Below are 14,412 nucleotides of genomic sequence, written 5' to 3' on the forward strand. Positions count from 1 at the left end.
TCTAATCCCTATTTCGTTGCACTTACAACTTTCAACCTGCAAACAGAATTCATTGTTTGACATATCTATAGTCTACGACATTTGATTGAAAAGATATAGGGATTAAAAAATCACAGTCTGTGGCAAAGACTCACTTTCTTTTTATAAAAAGTTCTCCGCTAAATGTCAACCTTCAAAATTGTTCTCTGACCCGTGGTAAAGAATTAAACGGGTTTCACATGTGTATACAAAATATAGAACCATAGTCTCTAATATATCTTAATGACATACAGGGAAACCTACAGAAAATGAGATTTCACACAGACGACTGTAAGGAAACTTTACACCCATTTACGGTTCCGTGTAGCAGTAATCTTGATATTTTTTTTGCGAAATGATTTTCGCGAAAGGCTATTTTTTAAGCAGAAGATCAACATATGGATGTCACATATTATGAGTTTCAGGTTTTCATTAAAGTCGCATTGTTTGTGGGTAACCCTGTAGACTGTACTTGAAACTACACTCACTTGAGTCCCTCAAAATCTCGATTTAAGGATCAAAACTAAAAAACAGAAATTAAACTGATCATAGTTTATTGCTAATAGAAAGTGTAAATTTTACTCAACATTTTACAAACTGATTTCTTGACTGAATGTATAAAAATGGAAACGAAAAAATCCACGAAGAGAGCGAGAGAAAGAGAGAGAGAGGGGGGGAAGAATATCCTTGAATATCATCATTCTTATTATCACCATTTTCTGTGTCTTCTCTCCTAACTAACGATCCGAGAATCTCGTATTTACAGACGGGGGCGCGGAGGAATAAATTAAGAATAAATTTTACATTTAAACTTGCATCAATTCATCTTCCATACAGATATCGGATAATAGCTCCGACATGTCTGAACCCGAGAAATCAAAGTGGGACCTAGAGCTTAACTGGGAAGGATACATTTGCTCCATGTACTCCGGGAGCTGAAACAGGTCTGTGAGATCGTCCAAATCATCCAGACTACAGGGTTCATTTAGCTCAGTTACTTTAATGAGGAGAGGTTCGGTGATGGTTGTCATAGGCTTAGCTTTACATTGATCCCAGAGTACTGGTGAGGTAGGAGGGGTGAGTAGCTCGGTAGTTTCAGGAACCTCGTCCTGGAATATCTGGGTTGGAAGGGTTTCAGGAGGAGGACTCATAGACAGGTCGTGAGGAGATCCTAGAGAACCAGGAGAGGAACTTGTCGGACTCAGAGGAACCGTAGTGCTGTATTCCTTTTCAATCTTGAGCTGTAGCTGTGTGGTTGAGTAGACAAGCTCTTTCTTAATTCCGGAGACGGGTTTCAGAGCTGGTTTCGTCCTGCTAGGAAACACGATAGGTTTGTAGTTTATCTTAGACAAGAGAGATACAGTAGCCTTTCCTTTCTTCTTTGGTTTATACTTGTAATCTGGATACTCCTTCTGATGGAGTAATCTCAACCTCTCAGCCTCATCTATGAAGGGTTGTCTCTCCTCCTCGGAGAGGGTTCTCCAGGTTTTCCCCAGGTTCTTGGATATCTCAGCATTATGAGAATCTGGGTTCCTGTTTATAATCTTCCTTCTCTCTAGCTGGGACCAAACCATGAACGCATTCATCGGTCTCTTCACGTAGTTCTTCTTGTGCTTCTTCGTCTGAAATATAAAAACAAATATTCTTCCGAAAATTATTTTAAAAATATCTAGAAAAATAAGCCTTAATATATTTTTTAAATAAGGTGCGATAACGGATATATACGCTACACCGCTACAATTACTGTACGCATATTAAAATTAACAAGGGTGTCTAGTTCTGACGCATTTACGCAATATAAAACTGTCAAGAATATTAGAACATGCAGATCTAATCTGCTAGGACTGATGATATACCGTCAACTGGAATAAAAATAATTACATTTATGATTTAAGTAAAATACAAACTGTAAATCACAAGAAATATGTATTTTCACTTAGATAAGAGAAAATTGAATAATCAATAATAGCTCCTTGAATGTTAAAAAAATGTATGCAAAATTTATGTTAAGAAATTGCAATAAAAAACTGATTTCAATACGCAAATTAATTACAATTTTATAAATACGTAGTTCGTACAAAAATTATTTAATTCAGATAAGTTCAGTTTGCATTACGCAGTAAATTTACAAAGTGATAAAATCAAATTTTATTCAGTTGTTTGAAAATAGAAAAAAATGCAACGTCCCAAAAATATAATTAATAAAACGTTAAAACAGCAGACTTATTAACTAATCTGAATTTAACCTAATACAGATTATTTACGATTATTAATAAATCCTTCGACGACGCAAGAAGAAGCCATACAATTCAAGCACATTTCTACGCAATAAAACTGTGTCAAACATTTACGTAAATAATTCCTTTTCACCGATCAGACACGCGTTGCGGAGATTTTCTACGGAATTCAGAGAATTTATCGCATTTAATTTATACGCATTTGAGTGACGCAATAATTTCAAGAGATGACGCGAAAAAGATAACAAAAATTTCAAAGAAAATCGATGATAAAAAATAAAAGAAGATTAAATTTGAGTCTATATTTTCATAATCAAAGTTAAACCAAAGTCACTAATAAACTGATTTATCACATTTTCCTAAGTCCAAGAAAAATAAATTTCAACAAATTTGAAATCCGCGAAATTTGTTAATTATAAATTCTTTAGACGCTACCTGAGTTGCATCTGAATACGGAGTTTTTGATTCCGGATTAATGTGCAGAGATCTAAGCACTTGATCTTCACACTTCATTCTTGAACTAATCTAGTCCCATGTGCTTGTATTCGCTGCAAGGGTGTATATTCAACTGACGACTCTGCCGTCTGTAGGGCTCAGTTGTAAGTACTGAGTAGAGGGGGGGACGGGGACCGCGCGGAGCACACCCCCTTCATCCTCGCGACACACAGTAGACACCGGTTCATGGATATTCTCTCGCTGTATCATGCACCTCCCGTCTTCTCCCCGACAGCAGGCAGGGGTGTGAAGGGGGGGGGGGTAATTAGGCCGTATACAACAATTACAAAACATAAAATGAACGTAATATAGGATTTACACCAAAGTGTGTAATAAATAATACAACAGCTTGTCTAACGCCCAACTATATTAACGTTCAGATGAAATTAATTTATTTAAATGTTAAAAATTGAATTAAAAATTAAAATAAACTTGGAAACCGTTTTTTTTGGAATTGAGAGAAAAAAATTACAATGTGTTTTTAGTGGATTTTTTTTGTTTCTGTTTGTGTTCATGTTTGGTTTGATATATATACGATTAAAGGGGATCCTCCCTTGCTTTTGCCTCAGGCTGATTGCACAGTGCTCAGGGTCCTATATATATAACCAGCTATACATAATACAAGTATACAAATAGACAGTAAACCACCCATTTATAGAAAGCAAGGATACGCATAAGAAGAGAAAAGAGCAAGTAACTTTTGAATAAACAGAATTAAAATCAAACCAAATCAAAGTACTCGAACTGGAGATGTTGATAGATCCATTACTTTGTTGGAGCCAAATATCCAGTTTATAAATTGTACAATTTAAAAAATTCTGAAGTGATAACTTTATAGTTCAAAGGAATTGAGTTTTTGACACAATCTCTGAATTTCTAGTCTCCATATCTTTGTAACCAAATGTTGTAGATTTATTTTAGTACTTTATTAAAAATGAACTTTTCTAAAATACTATTTTGCAAATCATTAGATAAAAAGTCCTTTAAATATAGACAGTGGTTGAAGCTTGTACAAATATATCAATACACGTCTTTCTTTAAAATTTCATTTCTCCCTTTACCTACCTACCTACCTACCTACCTACCTACCTACCTACCTACCTACCTACTTACCTACCTACCTACCAGCCTACCTACAGAGCGTCCCATATCATATTAGATTATCTCCAATCTTTAACACCAAAATAAACCCTTAATACTCGAAAAACTTATCATTTTCCGCAAGAAAATTCGTATATAAGCCTTATGTTATTTTTCAAAATGATTCATTCTAATGAAATTTTCTAATTAGTCCCGAAAATCGTAATTTAGACCCGTTCTCGGTCTAATATGATGTGGGACACCCTGTACCTACCCTTACACACACATTTCTATACTAAATTATATTACTTCTGATAGTTTGTCTTTCTTTTTTTAAATTTTTACTTAAAACGTGTAAATATTATTTTCATATTTTTCTTCAAAATGATCTTATCAATCTCAGAAAATGATTTTGCATGAATTTAGAAACTAGACGAATGATGTTTATGTGGTGAGAGGTTTCGTGATTCTTAACCAGCATTTTGGGAAACTTGATATCGATTCTTAACAAGCATTTTAGGAAACTAGATATCGATTCTTAACCAGCAATTTAGGAAACTAGATATCGATTCTTAACCAGCAATTTAGGAAACTAGATATCGATTCGTCCACAAATTAAATACCTCCATTTGTTTACACAAGAAGTGTACTGCAATTAAATACCTCCATTTGTTTACACAAGAAGTGTATTGCAATTTGTGGAAGAAACGGAAGCAAGTTAGAACTTTTTTTTCTTACTTTTCTACTTTGGCGAAGAGCTTGATATATCTCAACTATTTGTAAACTTCACGTTAGATTGAAATCTTTTATGTTTTCAATCATGAAAATATTTTAGATTTAAAAAAAATTATTTCGCTGGTCTCCCACTTGGGCGTAAAATAACTCTAGAGGAGCTACGAGGTCACAAAGTCGTACCAGTAATGTCACTTAAATTTTACCTTGTCCTTCTGTCATAGTTTGCAATAAATGCTCAAACATTTCGTAAAATTAAATATTATTTTTGCAACACGTGTTATAAAGTTTTTCCATAATCGAGAAGGTTTTCGACTTTTTAGATATACTCATAAACAAACTGAACACTAGCAACAAACTGAACACTCGCTACAAACTGAACACTAGCAACAAACTGAACACTCGCAACAAACTGAACACTAGCAACAAACTGAACACTCGTAACAAACTGAACACTAGCAACAAACTGAACACTCGCAACAAACTGAACACTAGCAACAAACTGAACACTCGCAACAAACTGAGCACTCGCAACAAACTAAACACTAGCAACAAACTGAACACTCGCAACAAACTGAACACTAGCAACAAACTGAGCACTCGCAACAAACTGAACACTCGCAACAAACTGAGCAGTCGCAACAAACTGAACACTCGAAACAAACTGAACACTCGCAACAAACTGAACATACGTTACAAACTGAACACTAGCAACAAACTGAGCACTCTTAACAAACTGAACACACTTAACAAACTGAACACTCGCAACAAACTAAACACTCGCAACAAACTTAACACTCTCTACAAACTGAACACTCGCAACAAACTGAACTTTCGCAACAAACTGTACACTCTTAACAAACTGAACACTCGCAACAAACTGAACACTCGCAACAAACTGAGCAGTCGCGACAAACTGAACACTCGCAACAAACTGAACACTCGCAACAAACTGAACACTCGCAATAAACTGAACACTCGCAACAAACTGAACACTTACAACAAACTAAACACTCGCAACAAACTGAACACTCTCTACAAACTGAACACTCGCAACAAACTGAACACTCGCAAAAAACTAAAAACTCGCAACAAACTGAACAATCGTAACATACTAAACACTTTCAACAAACTGAACACTCGCAACAAACTGAACACTCGCAACAAACTGAACTTTCGCAACAAACTGAATACTCTTAACAAACTGAACACTCTTAACAAACTGAGCAGTCGCAACAAACTGAACACTCGCAACAAACTGAACACTCGCTACAAACTGAACACTTGCAACAAACTGAACGCTCGCAACAAACTGAACACTCGCAACATACTGAGCAGTCGCAACAAACTGAACACTCGCAACAAACTGAACACTCGCAACAAACTGAACACTCGCAACAAACTGAACACTCGCTACAAACTGAACACTTGCAACAAACTGAACGCTCGCAACAAACTGAACACTCGCAGCAAACTGAACACTCGCAACAAACTGTACTCTCGCAACAAACTGAACACTCGCAACAAACTGAACACTCGCAACAAACTGAGCAGTCGCAACAAACTGAACACTCTTAACAAACTGAACACTCTTAACAAACTGAACACTCGCAACAAACTGAACACTCACAACAAACTGAACACTCGCAACAAACTACCATTTTTGAATCTTTACAACTTTGCAACTTTATTGGGAAAAACTTTAATATTTCAAACTTTGAATATTTGATTTGAAGTTTGATTTATTAAACGCCTAGGAAATTAGGTTGCAAAATAAAGGTGAAAAATAGAGTTCGTGACGAGTTTTCCGTTCCTATCTGACCAAAACCTTAAAATCACTGCTTACTGAAATAATAGTGCTTTAAATATTTATTATTAGAGGAATAGTGACCCAATAAAAAATTTAGTTTAAATTTTAAAAAATCTTGTTCGCAAAATACAAGCAGATAATTAACAAAATGCTTTTATTTTCTGCATTTTCTTAAGTTATTGAAATTTCTTAATATTGACTAAATTTCAGCTTATGACTATAAATTTAAATTGTGTATAGTGTATGTATCATATTTAGTGTACATATTTAGATAAAAAAGAAATAGCCTTTGTCTCTAAAATTAAATAAGTAATTATTAAAAGGAATTGGGTGTTTGGCAAAAGCTCAGATTTTCTATTACCTATATCTTTGCAACCCGATGTCGTAGACCTTAGATATTTCAAACTATGAATTATGTTGGATCAAATAGTATAAGTTTGAAATATCAAGGGTTTCCACCATCAGACTGCCACGATATAGGAATTAGAAAATTTGAATTTGTGGCAAAAACTCAATTCCTTTGAAAAATAAAAGTTTTAACACATAAAAAATAAGATTTTGAGATTTAAATATAATTTAGCTTTCTAAATGTTATGACATTTAACCAGAGAAAAATCAAAATGAATTCAACCATTACAGGGTTAGGAAATCCACTCTTTTGTTTCAACATGTTGTTGATTCTAATACTAAAATATATATTTAGAAATTAGAGGAAAAGAGATTATTTTCTAGCAGTTTATATGAAAAATGATGAGTAAAGAAATCAAAAATATATATTAAGCGATCTGTTGGTTTTTCTGTTTGTTTGTATTCAATAAACGGGAAAACGGCTGAACCGATTAGGCCAACATTTTGTATAACCTCACAAGACCCTCAGTGCCTGGAGAGTTTAGGGTTGGTCGATATTGAAAAAAATGTTCCTAGAAAAAAGAAGTTTTTATTTTTTTTTGTAAATCCGTCAATTTAAACAGACAAAATTTTGGAAATATTTAGGTCCTTAAAGTGTGAAGAAAAAGGACAGTTATAAATGCTACTTTAAAAAATCTAAAATTGTTACTAGAAAAAGAAGCCAAGTATAATGTATTTCTTAACTTATTATTTTCTATTGATGTGCAAACACTATAAAGCTATCATATCAACGTCGCATCGTAACAATTTTACATTTGATTAAAGATGCAATTAGAATTGATAAAACATTTATCAAGTTACGATGCTTCACACTTTGTGAAATTTGTTTAAATGGACTGTATACTGATTTCCGTCTGTGTCACGTGATCAGTATACTGCACTGCCATTGGCTGAAGTTCTGGTGACGTGATACGGACTTTACGGATTAAATGTAATAATATTATCATTTATATTTATTAAAAATGCAAAATAAAAATTAAAGAATTATGATAGGAGCAAACCTGAGATTCTCAGGCTCCTCTGGGATATAATCGTTTTCAGATTGCTGAATATCATCTGTTTAAACCTACTACTTTTATACAAAATTCTATATAAATATGAATTTTCGTATAATTTTGACACAGTTTTATATCAATTTCTCGAGACAGGAACATCAGATAGATGTCTTATATGTATCGTTCAACGCCTGAGATTCTCAGGTTTCATCCTATACCCCATTCATTTTTCCTGTACAGTCCCTTTAAACAAAAGGAAAGATATATTTTCTAGACATCAAGGGTTGTAAACTAAAATGTTTTTATTTTACCCTTTATTCTTTTTTTTATAAAAAATTTGTGTGATTTTTGTTGAAATGACATCAGTGTAATAATGCGGAATAGATTCACCATGAACTCCAATCTGCACATTCTGGCGCAAAATATTGAAAAACGCTGTAAAAAACCAACCTAGAAACATGGGTTTTGCAGCATTTCAATCTCCATATCCAATGCTACGAATAAAATAAAGTGACAAGGTAAACCATTTATAGCCAATGCCTGTTGACAATTAAAATTTGGCCTGATCTCAATATTTGGTGTATAATCTACATATATCACTGTTGCTTAATATAAGAACAAGTACCCTTTGATCTCCGAGGGACATGTTCTTGATTTTTTGGCGATTAAAACATTTGGTTGACATTTTGCTGCAAATTTTGTATAATTTGTTTACATTATATAATTTTGATTTGATTTGGAAGTCTGTTCTGGTGCTTTTTTATGATCTTTTAACTAATCATAAATATATCAAGAATTAAGATAGTTGTCCTACAAAATATTGTCCTACACAATATTGTCCTCTACATCGTTTGTCCCAAGATCATTTGTCCTAAACTCTATTTGTCCTCCATATCAATTCTCCTTCACATCATTTCCCTTAAACATCAATGTCCTTCACTTCATTTCCTGCGCATCATTTGTCCTGCACATTTTTTGTCCTACACATCATTTGTCCTGCACATCATTTGTCCTACACATCATTTGTCCTGCATAAAATTTGTCCTGCACTTCATTTGTCCTACACATCATTTGTCCTACACATCATTTGTCCTGCATATCATTTGTCCTACACATCATTTGTCCTGCATATCATTTGTCCTACACATCATTTGTCCTGCATATCATTTGTCCTACACATCATTTGTCCTACACATCATTTGTCCTGCATATCATTTGTCCTACACATCATTTGTCCTGCATATCATTTGTCCTACACATCATTTGTCCTGCATATCATTTGTCCTACACATCATTTGTCCTGCATATCATTTGTCCTACACATCATTTTTCCTGCATATCATTTGTCCTACACATCATTTGTCCTACACATCATTTGTCCTGCATATCATTTGTCCTGCACTTCATTTTTCCTGCATATCATTTTACTTGCACATCATTTGTCCTACACATCATTTGTCCTACATATCATTTGTCCTGCATATCATTTGTCCTACACATCATTTGTCCTGCATATCATTTGTCCTACACATCATTTGTCCTGCATATCATTTGTCCTACATATCATTTGTCCTACACATCATTTGTCCTGCACTTCATTTTTCCTGCATATCATTTGTCCTGCACTTCATTTGTCCTGCACATCATTTGTCCTACACATCATTTATCCTGCATATCATTTGTCCTACATTTCATTTGTCCTACACATCATTTGTCCTACACATCATTTGTCCTACGCCTAATTTGTCCTACTTCACTAGTCATAAACATCATTTATCCTACACATTATTGATCTTACACATCAATGAACTACTTGCATGAATATCATTTGTCCTACATCCTCTTTGTCCTACATATAATGATGGGAAAGCTTGGTTCGTTTTTAAAAACTTTTAAGGGTTTTGTGCTTTTAATAGGTTCGACACAAATTTTAGAATTATTTACACTAAAAATTTGGACCCTGAGAAATAATATATGTAAAAAACGATCCAAAAAACGATCCAAAAACGATCCAAAAAACGATCGTTAAAAAATATCTGTGTGTGAAAGCATAGAAATTATAGGATACACATTTTTCCTTAATGTTGACATTTATCGTAAATGCGAGATTCATTATCTAAACTTTAAATTTACAAAGTTAATCTCTAGTTAATTATAATAAGTTAAAACATCTATCTTGTGAGCGTAAAGGGACTGTAAGCGTAATTTCAAGTGACCCTCCAGGCAAAGATAGTAATGTCCGATTTACAACGGTACCGTTAAACCATTAATCTGATCAACAATGTTGCCCGTCGTTTTTCTGACTCGAAAAGTGTTTATTTCTGTAAGTTTCTCCATTGATTCTTATATGCAAGGAATGCACAAGTATCTTTCGCAGAGAAACCGCAAAACAGAGAAAAAAACATTTATATTATCTTATTCATACTTGATCAGACAAAGCTTTAAGGGTATCGTTTTAAATCGGGCATTGCCATCTTTGTATGAAGGGTCACTAGAAATTACACTTACAGTTCCCTTTAAACCAATATACTGTATAAAGGGACTGTATTTACTGCAGTAGAAATAAGATGTTTATTTGAATATACAGGGTTTCCTTTCACTTTGCTCAAATATCTGAACACCCCCTTTAAGCAAAATTTTTCTTTTGTTAATAATTAGATTTTACTAAATGAATTACAATTAATAATTATTAGTTCTGTTTAAAGTATATATCATTTCTATAATAATCTGACAAAATTATCAATTTTTTTGTCAAAAAATGATAAAGTTAACTAGCTGTTCTGCTAATTTTTTGCTTTAGCCGTATATGTGAAAAATCAGGTCTGATTCAAATACTGTCTCATTTTGTACCTTCGCACATATGACCAGAATATCTTACGATAACCGGGGTTTCTTGAAATAATTGTATTTGTTAATTGGGCTTTATCCGTTTCTAAATTGATTTTTTAGTAATAAACTTCCCTATTTAGCATATCGAAAGAAATATCATAAATTCAAGGGACTGTATGCGTAATTTTAAATGACCCTCCAAGCAAAGATGGCAATGTCCGATTTCCAACGGTACCCTTGAAACCTTAATCTGATCAAAAATGTGGGAGATAAAATCGTTTTTCTGACTCAAAAAGTGTTTATTTCTGTGAGGTTCTCCATTGCTTTTAAAAAGCAAGAAGTGTGCAAATTACTTTCGCAGAGAAACCGAAAAACATTGATTTGTTCAAACAAAGCTTTTAAGGGTACCGTTGTGAATAATACATTGCCATTTTTGCACGGATGGTCACTTGAAATTACACTTATGCAGTCCCTTAAAGGAAAATATCCTTGATAATTACCTTACCATCCAAAAATCCACGAACATAATAAATGAAAATTGTCTATTGTTCGTATAAAAATTTTTTTACTCTTAATACATCTAACACACAAAATTGCCGGCGATATTTACTTTACTTTTGACCTTTTACTGCATGTGTTATCAAGACTTTTTAAGGCTTTTTTTACAAACCTGACCGAATTCTGCATTTTTTGTAGAACTGTTTTAGCAGAATAAATTATTATTCCTTATCATCAGAGTTTTAACAATTCAAATAAGTTTTATTTAATTAATGTTCAGTATGAAATTTCAACATTGCAAAACCTAACTTTCAGAAATTAAATATGTCACGTAAACTGAGAAAGTATCAATGTGCAGAAAATATGATATTTGAATTTACATAATAAGTATTGTATTTTAAAATAGAAATAGATTTTATTCTTAGTTTTGGATATTTGTATTACATTTGAATGTTCCCCCCGCGCTCCGTTCTCCCGTTGAATAAATTCTCAATTATGTAAGAATAATGATGATACCCATAACATGTAGTCATATATTTAGAAAATATATTAATATCATGTTGTTTTCTAATATTTTGAGGACAAAAAAAACTAAAAAATCTTGAACAAAAGGATTTTCAAATATTTGGGGGGATTTAAAACTTTTTAAAACTTTTTTTAAGGTTCTCTCCAAGATTAAAATTTTCCATCTCCCGTTTTAGCCTATATAGGCAGACAGGATACACAGAATGAAAACTTAGGGAAAAAACAGAAATTAGAAGGTAGGACGGACAGAAAGGATTGAAAGGGAGAAAAGTAGAAGAGATAAGAGGACAAGAGAAAGCAGAAAGTGAAGATAAAGGAAAGACTGACTATGTCGCTAAGGTAACATAAATATCTACCTATAATATCAAAACTTTCCTTTATATATAAGATACATATATTATCATATGTATATGGTTACAAACATATATCATCATATATGTATATGTTTACATACAAATGTATATCATCATATATGTATATATTTACATACATATGTATATTATCCATAGAGAATAGAATATATAGAGAGGAATTTACTAGAAAAAAGTGTAAAACGGCCATTTTGTTGTACTGTTTCCATACTGCAGGTGTACTTCACATATTTATGCTATATAACCTGTTGGGCCCCGTAATATCATTATATAGAAAATCTAAAATTATTGTTAAAAGAAAACCAAAGTATGAAATAGGCTGGTTTCATAATTGACCAATGATCATTTCACATAGACTCTATGCCTTCCACTTTACAAACGATAATTTTCCGTTATAACTATAAATCAAATGATGTTTTTATTCACCTAATTCATTATGAAGTTTTTTTAACAGTTTAAAAAATTCGAAATTGAAATGGATAGTATAGGGAACATACTGTATTAATGTACTCTATACTGCATATAATTTGTGAACATTTACATGATTTGTATACTTTGAACTCCCTTTCAGACTGAAAGGGACTGAAAAAATTCATACCGAGAGATTCTTTTAATTCCTCTCTATATATTCTATTCTCTATGATATCATCATATATGTATATGTTTACATACATAAGTATATCATCATATATGAATATATTTACATACATATGTATATCATCATATATTTATATATTTACATACATATGTATATCATCATATATGTATGTAGATATGTATGATGTATGTATATATTGCAGATGGAATGTTGAAATTATGAGTTTAATCTATAATCCTGAATTCTCCAGATAAGATCAGATTTCATTAAAATATGTTTTTTCACACCTATATTTATCTATCTATCCATCCATCTAACCTATCTGTCCAATCAATCTATTTATTCAATTCTATCTATCTATTTAAGTCTATATATCTATCCAATCCTATCTATCTATTCAATCCTATCTATCTATCAAATCCTATTTATCCTATCCTATCTATCCAATTATATCTATCCAATCCTATGTCTCCAATCCTAGCTATCCAATTCTATCTATCCAATCCTATCTATCTCTATCGAATCCTATCTATCCAATCCTATCTATCCAATTATATCTATCCAATCCTATGTCTCCAATCCTATTTATTTAATCCTATCTATCTATTTAATCCTATATATCTTTTCAATTCTATCTATCATATCCTATCTCTCTATCCACTCCTTTTAATCATCCATTCCTATCCATCTATCCAATCCTATCCATCTATCCAATCCTAGCTATCTATCCAATCTTAGCTATCTATCCAACTCTATATATATTCAATTCTATCTATCTAATCCTTTTAATCACCTATTCCTATCCATATATTCAATCCTATATATTACCCAAATATATATTCATCTATGTAACCTTATCTTTCAATCCAAACCTATCCACCCCTCCAATTCGATATTTTTTATCCAAATCTATCTATCTATCCAATCAATCTATTTAAAGTATAAAAATCATATTATTATATCATAACCTATCTTTCCATCATATCTTATACAATCCCACAAAACAAAACTGAATTGAAATATAAATGACAAGAATAAGTTCAAAGATTGAGGAAAAGTATATTCATAAAAATACCATTGAAATGAGGGGGTGTGAAGCATCTGAAATTGCTACTTCCTTGGTGGCAATCATAACTGAGTGATTAATTGATCAGATTAAATTTGAAATATTTCTGGTGAAACTAACTTGTTATTCCTGACATTTTTATCTTCTAATTTAGAACTAAATAAAGATTTAAAGATTAGTAATGATGACAACCTTGTCGGCGATTAAAGAGAATGTTCACGAAAAAAATAAAAGGTTTTTAGGATAAACCCCAATTGATATTTTTTCTGTTCTATCCGATGTATCTGTAAGGATTTTTTATAAAAAATCGTCAGCCAAAACTAAAGCTGGTGACAAGCGTATGATATCTTGGATTCTTTATGACAAGTGCTACAGACTGCGCTATACAAAGTTGAATCAATTTTCAAGACCGGGTTGCAATTGAAGTGTCACAACGAATTGGCCTTTGGTTTTCCATCACTAACTCATAAGCAATATTTTGCAGCCCACATATGTAAATTTTAGAACTATTTTAAGCTTTAGGTTTTAAGAAGTAATCGGCCAAATTCTCTTCGATCCTCTGGAGGAAAGCTTGCAAACTTTGAGAAATGGCGGTTTTAAAATTTAAAGTGCCTGTAAAAGCAATTTTAATTATAAGTGACAATCAGCTCCGTTTATAGAGTGTCAGGTCCGTTTATAGAGTGTCAGGTCCGTTTATAGAGTGTCAGGTCCGTTTATAGAGTGTTAGGTCCGTTTATAGAGTGTTAGGTC

At 32.6% G+C, this 14,412-nt stretch overlaps 1 protein-coding gene across 1 annotated transcript; it reads right to left on the bottom strand.

The window, feature by feature from the left end:
• Positions 1-555: 555 nt before the first annotated feature.
• LOC111716683 (transcription factor Sox-14) lies at positions 556-2,843 on the bottom strand. Its single transcript, XM_023492164.1, has 2 exons — positions 2,691-2,843; positions 556-1,640 (listed from the first exon to the last, which is right to left on the bottom strand). The coding sequence occupies exons 1-2, from the start codon at positions 2,766-2,768 to the stop codon at positions 825-827; spliced, it is 894 nt and encodes a 297-aa protein (XP_023347932.1). The 5' UTR covers positions 2,769-2,843; the 3' UTR covers positions 556-824.
• Between the last annotated feature and the right edge of the window lie 11,569 nt (positions 2,844-14,412).

Source organism: Eurytemora carolleeae, unplaced genomic scaffold (assembly GCF_000591075.1).
Source record: "Eurytemora carolleeae unplaced genomic scaffold, Eaff_2.0 scaffold2079, whole genome shotgun sequence".
In the NCBI taxonomy this organism is placed as follows: Eukaryota; Metazoa; Arthropoda; class Copepoda; order Calanoida; family Temoridae; genus Eurytemora; species Eurytemora carolleeae.

Excerpts from the sequence above, each read along its gene's own strand:
- LOC111716683 (XM_023492164.1), bottom strand. The coding sequence starts at position 2,768 with ATGAAGTGTGAAGATCAAGTGCTTAGATCTCTGCACATTAATCCGGAA. Across the intron at positions 1,641-2,690 it reads CGTATTCAGATGCAACTCAG|ACGAAGAAGCACAAGAAGAA; the intron begins GTAGCGTCTAAA and ends TTTATATTTCAG.